This window comes from Balaenoptera acutorostrata, chromosome 5 (assembly GCF_949987535.1).
Source record: "Balaenoptera acutorostrata chromosome 5, mBalAcu1.1, whole genome shotgun sequence".
NCBI classification, from domain to species: Eukaryota; Metazoa; Chordata; class Mammalia; order Artiodactyla; family Balaenopteridae; genus Balaenoptera; species Balaenoptera acutorostrata.
Window position 1 is genome coordinate 71,832,936 of NC_080068.1, and position 12,981 is coordinate 71,845,916.

The 12,981-nt window shown below is 34.0% G+C and overlaps 1 protein-coding gene across 6 annotated transcripts in view; it reads left to right on the forward strand.

The window, feature by feature from the left end:
• NFXL1 (nuclear transcription factor, X-box binding like 1) overlaps window positions 1-12,981 on the forward strand; it is a 53,546-nt gene that overhangs the window by 11,627 nt on the left and 28,938 nt on the right. For all 6 annotated transcript variants that reach the window (XM_057547303.1, XM_057547302.1, XM_057547304.1 and 3 more), the window contains 4 exons: window positions 456-570; window positions 1,982-2,106; window positions 2,735-2,857; window positions 6,304-6,394. In XM_057547303.1, the coding sequence (XP_057403286.1) occupies window positions 456-570; window positions 1,982-2,106; window positions 2,735-2,857; window positions 6,304-6,394 (454 nt within the window). The remainder of the gene's footprint in view (window positions 1-455; window positions 571-1,981; window positions 2,107-2,734; window positions 2,858-6,303; window positions 6,395-12,981) is intronic.

Genomic DNA, 12,981 nt, shown 5'->3' on the forward strand with positions numbered 1-12,981 from the left:
TTAGGAAACTTTTTCAGTTTAATATCATTTTAATTACCAGGGGAAATTTTTTTTCAAATTAACAGCTATTTGTTGAATTTTGGATTTAGTACATATGTACTCTTTCCTCTTTTCCCTCTTCTTGAGTTAATCCAGTTGAGGAAGTAGTATTGATTCTGTAGATTGTCTTAGAATTGGCATGGTTTTAGTACCATTTGGAAATCTTTGGTGGATGACCATGTGAAACTGCATGTTCTTTTTCCTTTATTATATTTTAAAAATATACTCCCTGGCCCATGAGAAATGTGTGTGTGTATGCTTATGCATATATACATATGATACCTATGTAAGATATAAAGCATAATAATTTGAGGAATCTAAAGAAGTTGCTTGTTTGTGACTGAGAAATGATTATGTCATGTACAAAGTCTTTTGTTAACTTTTAAGTCGTTAGTGCTTATTGCATTTTATTTTAGGTATGTGGGAAAACACTGCCATGTGGTAATCATACATGTGAGCAAGTTTGCCATGTAGGTGCTTGTGGAGAATGTCCTCGATCTGGGAAAAGGTTCTGTCCTTGTCAGAAGTCAAGTAAGACTTTTTTAAAAACCTTTAATGGGATTATAATTATTTATCATGCTAATTAGAGTACTTTCCTAATTAAATTAGATTTCTCTGGGAGCTCATAATGTAGTTTCAATAATAATACAAACTTGATATTAGATTTCTGTACATTTGGATGAGAGGACAATATAGCATAGTGGATTAAGAACTCAGATTTTGGGCCCAAACTTCCTGAGCCTCTGAAATGGGGGGCTTGTCAATCTCAGACCAACCGCTTTTCAGTCCATCAAAGCACATTGAAGGTGTACCTTTGGTTTCCATCTGTACCCCCTCCCAATTCCCCAGTTCTTTCAACCAGTGAGGAAAAGTCATTTGGGGAAGTAAATGTCAATCAACTGCTCTGCATGCTGATAAACAAACAAACAAACAAACAGACAAAAAAAACCCACAAAAAAACTGTGAAGTAGAGTGAAAATAATAGGCTGTTTTTCGAGATTCATTATCTTCGATTATCCAAGGGTCACCATTCTGAATAGCATGCGGACACATGTAAATCTGTTTAAATAAGATTATGATGAATGTAAGTGTTCCAAGATGTGTTCCTTTTAGTTCCTCTCCCCTTCTCCCTTTCTTTTTTTCCTTCCATGAATAAATCTCTGCTAAAATTTGAAAAAAAAAAAAAAATGACTAGGCGTATGTGGGTTCAAATCCCACCTTCATGAACTGCAGTTTTCTCAAGTTAAATGGGGACAATAATAGTACCTTCTTTATAAGATAATTGTGAGAATTAAATGATAAAATGCACGTAAAGTATTTATTATAGTGGCCAGCACATAAAGGAAACCTAATAATTATAAGCTATTGTTATTGTTGTGTATTAGATTATAGGTGAATTTAGTTTGGGCTACTGTGAGATAAAGGCATAGAAGGGTTACAGTTCGAGTTCACTTTCTTGACTCAGCACCAATACCAGCACACATATTTATAAGATTATTGCAAATACTTGTTATAATATGTTTATGTTAAAGGTCAGTTTCATAGTTTTTAAGTCTAGATCTTTTTTTTTTCTCCATCCTATGAGGTTGTTTAGAGCAAATTTTTTTTATCGTTCTATATATTGTAGAATTCTTCATAGTGGTTTACATGGGCTTACTCATTTCTTTAGAAAAGTATTTCTGAAGTAGTTAGCTCATAAAAATATGCTTCTTGAGAATGGTAACTTGTCATGTATCGAATTCTGTTTAAAAAGCATAAACTTTACAAATATAGGGGTTATTTTCTTTAAAGTTAACTTTCCAATAAATATGTAGATGCAAAAGTTCATAGTCTGAAAGACCTGTCATTCTCTAGGAATCCAAAAGTACATGGCACATTATTAGTACTTTATAATAATGTATGTTATTTTTAATACTGATTTTTTTTTTTTGTCTGCTTCTAGAGTTTTCTTTGCCTTGTACAGAAGATGTACCAACTTGTGGAGACAGTTGTGACAAAGTACTTGAATGTGGAATCCACAGATGTTCACAGCGTTGTCACCGAGGTCCTTGTGAAACATGTAGACAAGTTAGTCATGTCCTGTAATGATTACTTTTAGCAGCTATCTGTCATAATATGTCAAGTGGGATTGTTTTGTAATTGTTTTCCTAAACATCTGTGTCATGATCTAATATTTATGATGAAGCAGGAGGGTATGCCAGCAATTGAATCTGAAATTACCTTTTTTTTGTTTTGCTTGGTAAAAGTTTGAATGTTGTCATTTTTATAGACTAGTGTGGGGTTGTTTATTCTCAGAAGATATTCAAAGCAGTGATGAATTAGGTCTAGGGATGACAGGGAAAAAAATGCCTAGATGTCATTCTGGTTTTGACATACTACTAGATAATCCAGTTTTCTTGTTTTACTGAAACTAGATGTGTAGATGTTATGGTGTAACTAGATATAAGGGATTTTAACATGTGATGTTTTACTATTTAATATCAAATATTTACTAAATTTAATAATGGAAATTCTGTGAAGTCTTTTTGGAACAAACAAATGTCTTAGGAAATTCTCCTTTATTTTTTTAAAAGTCTTTCATACAAAACACTCTTAAACTTTTCTCTTTCATTGTTTAGTAATTATAGAGATTGCAGTGTGAAAAAAATCATGTCAACGAAAGTCAATTTTAATAGCATTTATTTGATTCTTCCAGGAAGTGGAGAAGCATTGTCGTTGTGGAAAGCATACAAAACGAATGCCGTGTCATAAACCGTATCTTTGTGAAACTAAGTGTGTTAAGATGCGGGACTGTCAGAAGCATCAGTGTAGGAGAAAGGTAATAAGCTTGGAAAACTGATTTTAAAATTCTCTTGGATTTTTCCTCTTTGGGCCCATGATAAGTGCCATCTTGACTTGTTCCTCAAATACTTAGGCATATTCTTTGCTTTCCATATGAAATATTAATAACTATTCTACATTATTGTTTGTATTAGTGGGAAATCTTACCAAGGTTTTTAAATAACAAGGGTCTCTTTATGTCCTATGCATAATTCCTTCTACTTGGTTCTTCGGCTGTTTCTGTTCCCTGACTTTATTTATTTATTTATTTATTTTTAAAATAAATTTATTTATTTATTTATTGGCTGCATTGGGTCTTTGTTGCTGTGCGCGGGCTCTCTAGTTGCGGCGACCGGGGGCTACTCTTTGTCGCGGTGTGCGGGCTTCTCATTGCGGTGGCTTCTCACTGTTGCAGAGCACAGGCTCTAGGCACACGGGCTGCAGTAGTTGTGGCACGCGGGCTCAGTAGTTGTGGCTCGCGGGCTCTAGAACGCAGGCTCAGTAGTTGTGGCACACGGGCTTAGTTGCTCCGCGGCATGTGGGATCTTCCCAGACCGGGGCTCGAACCTGTGTCGCCTGCATTGGCAGGTGGATTCTTAACCACTGCACCACCAGGGAAGTCCCTGTTCCCTGACTTTAAAACGTCATAGCAGTGTTAGTGGTAGTTTGTTTGGCATGGTAGAGGCTTAACTTCTGCTGTTCAGATCTTATTGATAGAATCTTGGTTCAGTATAAGGTCAACTGGAGAATTTTATTGAGTCTGTAGATTTGAAGTTTTTTTGAGTCCCTTTTATTACTATGAATTATCCCTCTATCTCTGGTAAGATACCTTATTCTTAAATCTATTAAATATAGTGATTTCAACTTTGTTTTGCTTAGTGTTCATACAGTATATATTTTCCATTCTTTTACTTTCAACTTATTCAAATCTTTATATTTGAAGTGGATTTGTTATAGACAGCAATTAGATAATTGTTTTATTTAGATAATTATTTTGTTTTAAATCTTTATCGTTTAATTTGGGTGTAGATCATTTACATTTATTGTGATCTTTAATAAAATGGTTGGATTTAAGTGTCATTTTGCTATTTATTTTCTATTTTTTCATCTGTTCTGTTTCTTTTCCCTCTTTTGTGTCTTCTGTTTGAGTGTTGTCTTTCAATAATTCCATTTTTACCTCCTTTATTCTGTTCTTACACATTTTATACCCATGTATTTTATAAACCTCAAATATGTTGTTTTTATTTTTGCTTTAAACAGGTATCTTTTAAAGAGTGTGAAAAAGTAAATAGTCTTTTATATTTATCATCAAACTCATGATTTTTGGTGCTTTTCATCCTTTTATATAGAGTCAGGTTTCTATCTGATTTCATTTTCTTTTGTCTGAAGGACTTCCTTTAACATTTCTTGTAGTGCTCGTCATGAATTCTTTCAACTTTTGTAAACTGTCTTTAGCCTTTGTTTGTGAAAAATATTTTTACTGTAGAATTTTAGTTTGACAATTTTTTTCCCATTCTTTAAACATGTTGCTCCACTATCTCTGTTATCTTTGTTCCTCTGTATGTAATGTATCTTTTTTCTTTGGCTATTTTTAAAGATTTTTCTCTTTATCATTAGTTTTCAGTAATTTATTTGTGATGTTCCTTTGTATAGCTTTCTTCATGTTTCTTTAGTACAATTTTTGTTGAGCTTCTTGTATGTCTTTATAGTTTTCATCATTTTTGTGAAATTTTCAATCTTTATTTCTTAAAATATTTCCCCCACCCATTGCCTTCTGAGACTTCAGTGACAGGTATGTCATGCTGCTTGAAGTCCCATAGGTCACTGATGCTCCATTTATTACTTAGTCCTTTTAATTTTCATATTTAATGTTAGCTTATATTGTTTGTCTTCAAGTTCTCTAATTTTCTTCTGCATTGTCTAATCCCCTGTGTTTCTTCACCTCAGACAGTATTTTTTCATCTCTGAGACTTGGAGTTGTGACTTTTTCTATATCTTCCATGTCTGTCCTTTTCATGCTCATGCTCTCTTCTATCTTCTTGAATATAAGTGAATAGGATATACTTCAAATGCCTATTTTAATGTCCTTGTCTACTAATTCTGTCATCTGTCATTTCTGGGTCTATTTTTGTTGATTGAGTTTTCTTTTCCTTTTGGGTTATTCTTTACTGCTAGGTGACTTTTGATTGGTTTCCAGACGTTATAAACTTTATGCTTTGTGCTACCACTTCTCCACAAGTTCTAACCACACTTGCCTCTCTGAACTATGAATTTTGTCTCCTCAACTTGGTGAGACCACTGGACTCTGCTTGTGATCTTTCTCCTTGTGTCCAGGTCTAAGCTTGTGCTATCATAGGACTCATCTTGTTTGTTTCTGTTCTCATAGGGGTTTCTGTCCTGTGCTGCCTAATTGTCTAATGTCTAAAAACTGCTGTTTCAAATATTTTGTCTGATTTTCTAGTTGTTTAAGGCAGGAGAGTAAATCTGGTCATTATTACTCATCATGGTGAGAAACAAACAACTAAAGGCAGGAGATTAAATCTGGTCATTATTACTCATCATGGTGAGAAACAAACATGTAAAGGCTTATTCACCTTGTGGACCACATAACCTTTTTTCCCACTGCCACTGGGAAAGTGATAGGCACATAGTATTACTTGGTAAATATTTGCTTAATTGAATGAACTATTTTAATTTTTAATTGCTTTTCAGTAATGTGTATTTTGTTTTGAGCTATTTTTATATACTGAAACTTGTTCTTAAGTAGGTTACAAACCCAAGTTTCTTTAAGACAATTGTAGTCTGTATTTCCTTTCCAAAGTTTGTCAAGGAGTTAGAATGGCAAGATGCAACTTTAAGTAGTTGCCTTGTGTTCATGAATGAAAATTGGGACAGGTCATAGACAGCTATATTTCTCACAGATTGGAAATCAGGGAGTAACAAAACAGCGCTGGAAGCAATTAGCCTATCTCTGCTTCTTTCCTTTAGTTAGTCTCTGATTCTTTGGTTTGAAAATAACTGCCAAACTGATCTATATATTGAATGGGTTTTATTGTAATTAAATTTTAAAAATAGCCAGATTATTTGCCTGAATTGACTATATGGTTTGACCAGATCCATTCCTGTGGTTAATGTTGTCAATTTCTATGTAGATAAGTAGAAGAGAAACTATCTTATGGAACTATTTTAAGTCATAGAATAATTAACTAAAGGGCAAGAAAATTTAGCTTGAATTCACTAAATTAGGTCATTGTCTGTTTAAACTTATAAGTTCTTAGTACAGCGTATTCTACAGAAGAATGTTGATATTCTTGAATACTTTTATTCTTATAGTGAAATGAACTATCTTTTGATTTCCCTAAGTTCTGTGAATAACTAGTAATGACATTCATATTACGTACGGTTTTCAAATTACCTGTTCTTTATGTATTGCTTTCCCTTCAGTGTTGCCCTGGAAACTGTCCACCTTGTGATCAAAACTGTGGACGGACTTTAGGATGTAGAAACCATAAGTGTCCATCTGTCTGCCATAGAGGTAAAATTTAACAACAGCTGTAATTTAATGTTTATATTTACATAGTGCTTTCTCGTTGATAGAGAGCTTTCACATTTATTATCTTACTCTTAGCAATCTTGAGAAGTTAGAGCAGTTGCCACTATCTTTATTTTATGGGTGAGGAAATTTAAGCTGGAGAGGATCCAGTGATTTACTTAGGGAAATATCTAGTAAGGCATTATAGCCAAGATTTGAACCCACACCTTTTGAATATAAACTTCTGTTCTTTCTGTAATACCATGTTGTTTCCTTACTTCTACCCAACCTTCCCCACATAGTTTTTAAGTTAATTAATAGGTTTTTCAGTACTATTTTGAATTTTAGACATTGATATGAAATTAAGTCTAGTAAAGGATTAGATATATTCTGTCCAGTGGTTCTTGAAATTTTTGGTCTCAAGGACCTTTTACACTCTTTTTGGACTCAAAGACCTTTAGTTAATGTGGATTTTATCTATTGATATTTATTGTATTTGAAATTAAATTAAAATATAATAATATTTATTATTTTATTGAAAAATAGTACCATAGTACCCATTACATCTTAATACAGTAACTTTTTTGTGAAAAGTAGCTACTTTCTAAAAAAAAATTTACTGAGAAGAATGATACTGTTTTACATTTTTGCAAATGTCTTTAATGTCTAGCTTAATAGAAGATAGCTGGATTCACATATCTGCTTCTGCATTCAATCTGTTGTGATAATCCCTTGTCATATAGCTTCTGGAAAATTCTAATCTATGTATATAAGTTCTTGAAGACCACCTGAAAGGGTCTCAGGGGTGCCTAAGCTATTAGAGATTGAAAATTGAGTTAACTTTACTCATTTGGAGTATGTTGGTATGAAATGGAATCTACTGAAAGATAGTATAAGGTAGTGGAAAGAGCATGGGTTTAAATTAAGAGGTCCTGAGTCAAAAGTGAACTTAGTATTGGGTTGGCCAAAAAGTTTGTTTGGGTGTTTCCATATCTATGGAAAAACCTGAACGAATTTGGCCAACCCAATAACAGCTTTATGACCTGGGACAAACTACTGTTTTTTGTTGCCTTCCTTTGGGATTAGGTGGATACTAGATATCTCCCTTAATGTCTTAATCCTTTCAGGAATCTTGGCAGGTATTAGTGTTGTTTTGTATAAGGAGGAAGCAGGCAAAGAGACTGTTGGCCCAAGGTCACAGAACTAGTTGCAGGGTCAGGATGTGAACCCAAACTTTAATAATATTTCCATTATACCATATTGCCTCCCCATTAGGAAAAATGGCAGGTATGTTAACCCCATAGGCATTTCCCTGCAGATGTTCTCTGATTTGTCAGTGTCTTTATTTTTATTTATTTATTTTTTTAACATCTTTATAGGACTATAATTGCTTTACAATGGTGTGTTTGTTTCTGCTGTATAACAAAGTGAATCAGCTATACATATACATATATTCCCATTTCTCCTCCCTCTTGCATCTCCCTCCCACCCTCCCTATTCCACCCCTCTAGGTGGACACAAAGCACCGAGCTGATCTCCCTGTGCCAGGCAGCTGCTTCCCACTAGCTCTCTAATTTACATTTGGTAGTGTATATATGTCCATGCCACTCTCTCACTTCGTTTGAGCTTCCCCTTCCCCTTCCCCGTGTCCTCAAGTCCATTCTCTATGTCTGCGTCTTTATTCCTGTCCTGCCCCTAGGTTCTTTAGAACCATTTTTTTTTAGATTCCATATATATGTGTTAGCATACAGTATTTGTTTTTCTCTTTTTGACTTACTTCACTCTGTATGACAGTCTCTAGGTCCATCCACCTCACTGCAAATAGCTCAACTTTGTTTCTTTTTATGGCTGAGTAATATTCCATTGTATATATGTGCCACATCTTCTTTATCCATTCATCTGTCGATGGATACTTAGGTTGCTTCCATGTCCTGGCTCTTGTAAATAGTGCTGCAATGAACACTGTGGTACATGACTCTGAATTATGGTTGTCTCAGGGTATATGCCCAGTATTGGGATTGCTGGGTCGTATGGTAGTTCTATTTTTAGTTTTTTAAGGAGCCTCCATACTGTTCTCCATAGTGGCTGTATCAATTTACATTCCCACCCACAGTTCCCACCCAAGAGGGTTCCCTTTGCTCCACACCCTCTCCAGCATTTATTGTTTGTAGATTTTTTGATGATGGCCGTTCTGACCGGTGTGAGGTGATACCTCATTGTAGTTTTGATTTGCATTTCTCTAATGATTAGTGATGTTGAGCATCCTTTCATGTGTTTGTTGGCAAGCTGTATATCTTCTTTGGAGAAATGTCTATTTAGGCCATATGTGCCAGACCCACAGCCAACATCGTTCTCAATGGTGAAAAACCGAAACCATGTCCACTAAGATCAGGAGCAAAACAAGGTTGCCCACTCTCACCACTATTATTCAACATAGTTTTGGAAGTTTTAGCCACAGCGATAAGAGAAGAAAAAGAAATAAAATGAATACAAATCAGAAAAGAAGAAGTAAAACTGTCACTGTTTGCAGATGACATGATACTATACATAGAGAATCCTAAAGATGCTACCAGAAAACTACCAGAGCTAATCAATGAATTTGGTAAAGTAGCAGGATACAAAATTAATGCACAGAAATCTCTTGCATTCCTATAGACTAATGATGAAAAATCTGAAAGGGAAATTAAGGAAACACTCCCATTTACTGTTGCAAGAAAAAAGAATAAAATACCTAGGAATAAACCTACCTAAGGAGACAAAAGACCTGTATGCAGAAAACTGTAAGACACTGATGAAAGAAATTAATGATTTAAATGGAGAGATATACCATGTTCTTGGATTGGAAGAATCAACATTGTGAAAATGACTATACTACCCAAAGCAATCTACAGATTCAGTGCAATCCCTATCAAACTACCAATGGCATTTTTCACAGAACTACAACAAAAAATTTCACAATTTGTATGGCAACACAAAAGACCCCGAATAGCCAAAGCAATCTTGAGAAAGAAAAACGTAGCTGGAGATATCAGGCTCCCTGACTTCAGACTATATTACAAAGCTACAGTAATCAAGACAGTATGGTACTGGAACAAAAACAGAAATATAGATTAATGGAACAGGATAGAAAGCCCAGGGATAAACCCACGCACATATGGTCACCTTATTTTTGATCAAGGAAGCAAGAATATACAATGGAGAAAAGACAGCCTCTTCAATAAGTGGTTCTGGGAAAACTGGACAGCTACATGTAAAAGAATGAAATTAGAACACTCCCTAACACCATACACAAAAATTAACTCAAAATGGATTAAAGACTTAAATGTAAGGCCAGACACTATAAAACTCTTAGAGGAAAACATAGGCAGAACACTATGACATAAAGCACAGCAAGATCCTTTTTGACCCACCTCCTAGAGAAATAGAAATAAACCAAAAGTAAACAGGACCTAATGAAACTTAAAAGCTTTTGCACAGCAAAGGAAACCATAAACAAGATGAAAAGACAACCCTCAGAATGGGAGAAAATGCTTGCAAACGAAGCAACTGAGAAAGGATTAATCTCCAAAATATACAAGCAGCTCATGCAGCTCAATATCAAAAAAACAAACAACCCAATCCAAAAATGTCAGTGTCTTTGAACTGTAAAGTTTAGAACTAGTTTTTTCGTTCTCATGTAAAAGGATTTTATTTCCTTTTGTAGTCATCACTGACCCATTAAATTTGAATTTCATTAACATTCTAAAGTTAGTCATTAATTCATTCAATAAGTATGTTTGAGTGTCTACTAAGTACCAGGCACCAGAATTACGAGTGAACAATTTTGACAAAGTACCTGCTTTTATGGAGCTTATTTTTTTATTCTTCCTCAATTAGAATACAAGTAAATAATCAAATTAATATAGAATATCAGATAGTGACAAGTATAGAAAGAAAATTAGAGTAAAATTAAAGTTGTGATAGTTGGGATGGTATATACTGTTTTATATAGTGTGGTCAGAGTAGGACTCTGAAAGGATGACATGTGTGGGGAATCCTGAGAGAAGTAGGCATCAAGCCCTGAGGAAATGGGGATGGGGTAGTTTGATTACAGAGGCCTTGAGACAGAAACATTTGAAGGAGGACTGAAGTGGTTGCTCAGGGGGACACACGTTAGGAGATGAGGTCAGAGAGATGGTGGGATAAATGATTGCTGGGGAAAGGAGAATATGTATAGGGCCTTGGAGGCCACTGTTAAAACATAGCCTTCACTTTAAGTTGAAAACCTGACTAGTTGTATGACCATTAAAGCAATTGGATCAGTAGTTTAGAATTTTCTCACCAAGAAAACACCAGGCCTAGTTGATTTTTACACATGATTTTTAACAGATGAACATTTAAGGTATGTATAAGTTTAATCTCTTTGTGAACTATTTGATAGTGTATGTAAAAAAGGAATGTGTTCCAGCTCATTATATCATCTTTCAAGGAAAGTAAGAGAAAATTACAGGCCAATCTAACTCATGAACATGTTTGTAAAATATTAAAGTTTCTGCCACTCATATCCAGCTATCTGGTACTACAGTATTAGCTACCCAAAACCTTAATCTATCATAACCAAGTTGGGTTTATTGCAGTAATGTATGGTTGGTTTAAGATTAGTAAATCTAATAACATGTTTCCATCACATTAACAGATTAAGGGAGAAATGAGATCATTTTAGTAAATGTCTGAAAAACAGTTGATAAAATTCAGCATCCATATATGATGAAAACTTAACTAGAAATGGAAGAGAGCGTCCTTAACCTGATATAGAGTATCTGCAAAAAGGGTAGAGCAAACATCATACTTAGTGGAGAAATGTTGAAAGCATATCCCCCTCTTGTATTATTTTGAAGCAAATCCCATAAATACTTCAATATGCATCTCTGAAAGATGGATTCTTAACCTGAAAATAGTTAATCTGTTTCTTAATATCAGCAAGTTATCTGGTGTTCACATATCTTGTTGTCTCATAAATGCCTTCATTTTTTACTTCAATTTGTATGACTCAGAAACCTTAAGATTGACATTGCAGTTGGTTGATGTCTCTAAAGTCTATGAATCTGTAATTTCCCTCTTTTTCTATAATTTTCCATCTTTTTATATATTTTCCTTTGTCACTTGTTTAAGAAACTAGGTTGCTTTATTTAGTTTCACAGAGTGTGGATTTTGCAGATTGCATCTCCGTGGTATTATTTGACATTTTCCTCTGTATTTTCTATAAACTGTTAGTGGGACTAGAGGTTTGATCAGATCCAGGTTCAATTATTATTAATTATTTTTTGGCAGAATGTTGATTTTTTAAAAAAGAAACTTATTAGCCCCTAAAAAAAGTTTACCTTAATGGAAAGTGTATGAAGATACCTTTGTGCAACTCTTACCATTTGTTTAATACTCAGTTACATAAGATACATAGAATCATTATTTTATGTCATTTTCTATTATTCTAGATACCTTCATAATCAAAGTTGTACTGTAACTCATAGGGAGAGGGTGCTATCTGCATGTTTGCGCTGTGAATATATGAAAGCTTGACTTATAGTTCTTTTAAGCTTAAGGCCTTCTATGGTTATGGTTCTAGAATTACTGGACTTTTGACCCACTAGTCACTGTATTTATACTCTGTATGCTCCTTTTTCATTTAAAAAATATTATCACTGAAGTTACTTGAATTTAATGTCATGTTGTACAGGTGTCTGTAATGAGTTCATTAGGAAAACAACCCCTTATTGTTCTCAAGATTTAATTTTAAAAAAGGTAAAGTGATGCTGTAGTTTAGGGCGGCAAAAAGGTTATGTTTGATAAGTTTCTCTTTGATTGCTGAAGGTGAATGAAAATTATCATTGTTAAGTATGGAAATTAATATAATGTGCTGAGTAAGAACTGACATAAACGTCACTATTAATTTTTTTTAAAATGTGACATCAAATTTTCTTTTGGAAAGATCAAAATAATGTTTGATCATGTGAGTCAGGATAACTTGGCTTGCATTACCATCAAAATAATACTTTACTGGATTATACTTATTAAAACACTGAAGTATAAATTTGGTAATTTGTATAATACACATGTGCTTTTTACTTTATTTCTTTTTCTGTGGTCATTATTTGAATCAAAATTCTTAACCTCTTTTTGTTTTAGGGAACTGTTTTGAACTAATAGAGGCTTTAACCAGACTATTTTTCATCATTAATCTGTTTTTTATCAGGTTAATTGCTATTCAGTATTTTGCTTGGTCTTGACAGCTAGGCAGCAATTTCTTGAGGTACTTACTTCCTAGTTGAAGACTCTTTATTCCTTTCTTATTATTTCATTTCTAATGGGGTAGCCTATTCGGAAAACTAGAGTGGGAAGAAAGCCCTTAGGATGGTGTCAAAGCCTTGGGGAGAACTTTATAGCCTGTCTAAAAAGATTTCTTTTCAATTGGTCTTTGTATATTTCTACCCATAACAAAAGAAGGTAAAAAGCTGAAACCCTAAAAATGTTTCCTTTTGAAATGTTTAGAAGAGAAGTATTTGGAATTATAGCCTAAAATGAGATTTTAGAGTCTTTTGAAAAGCACGAGTAAT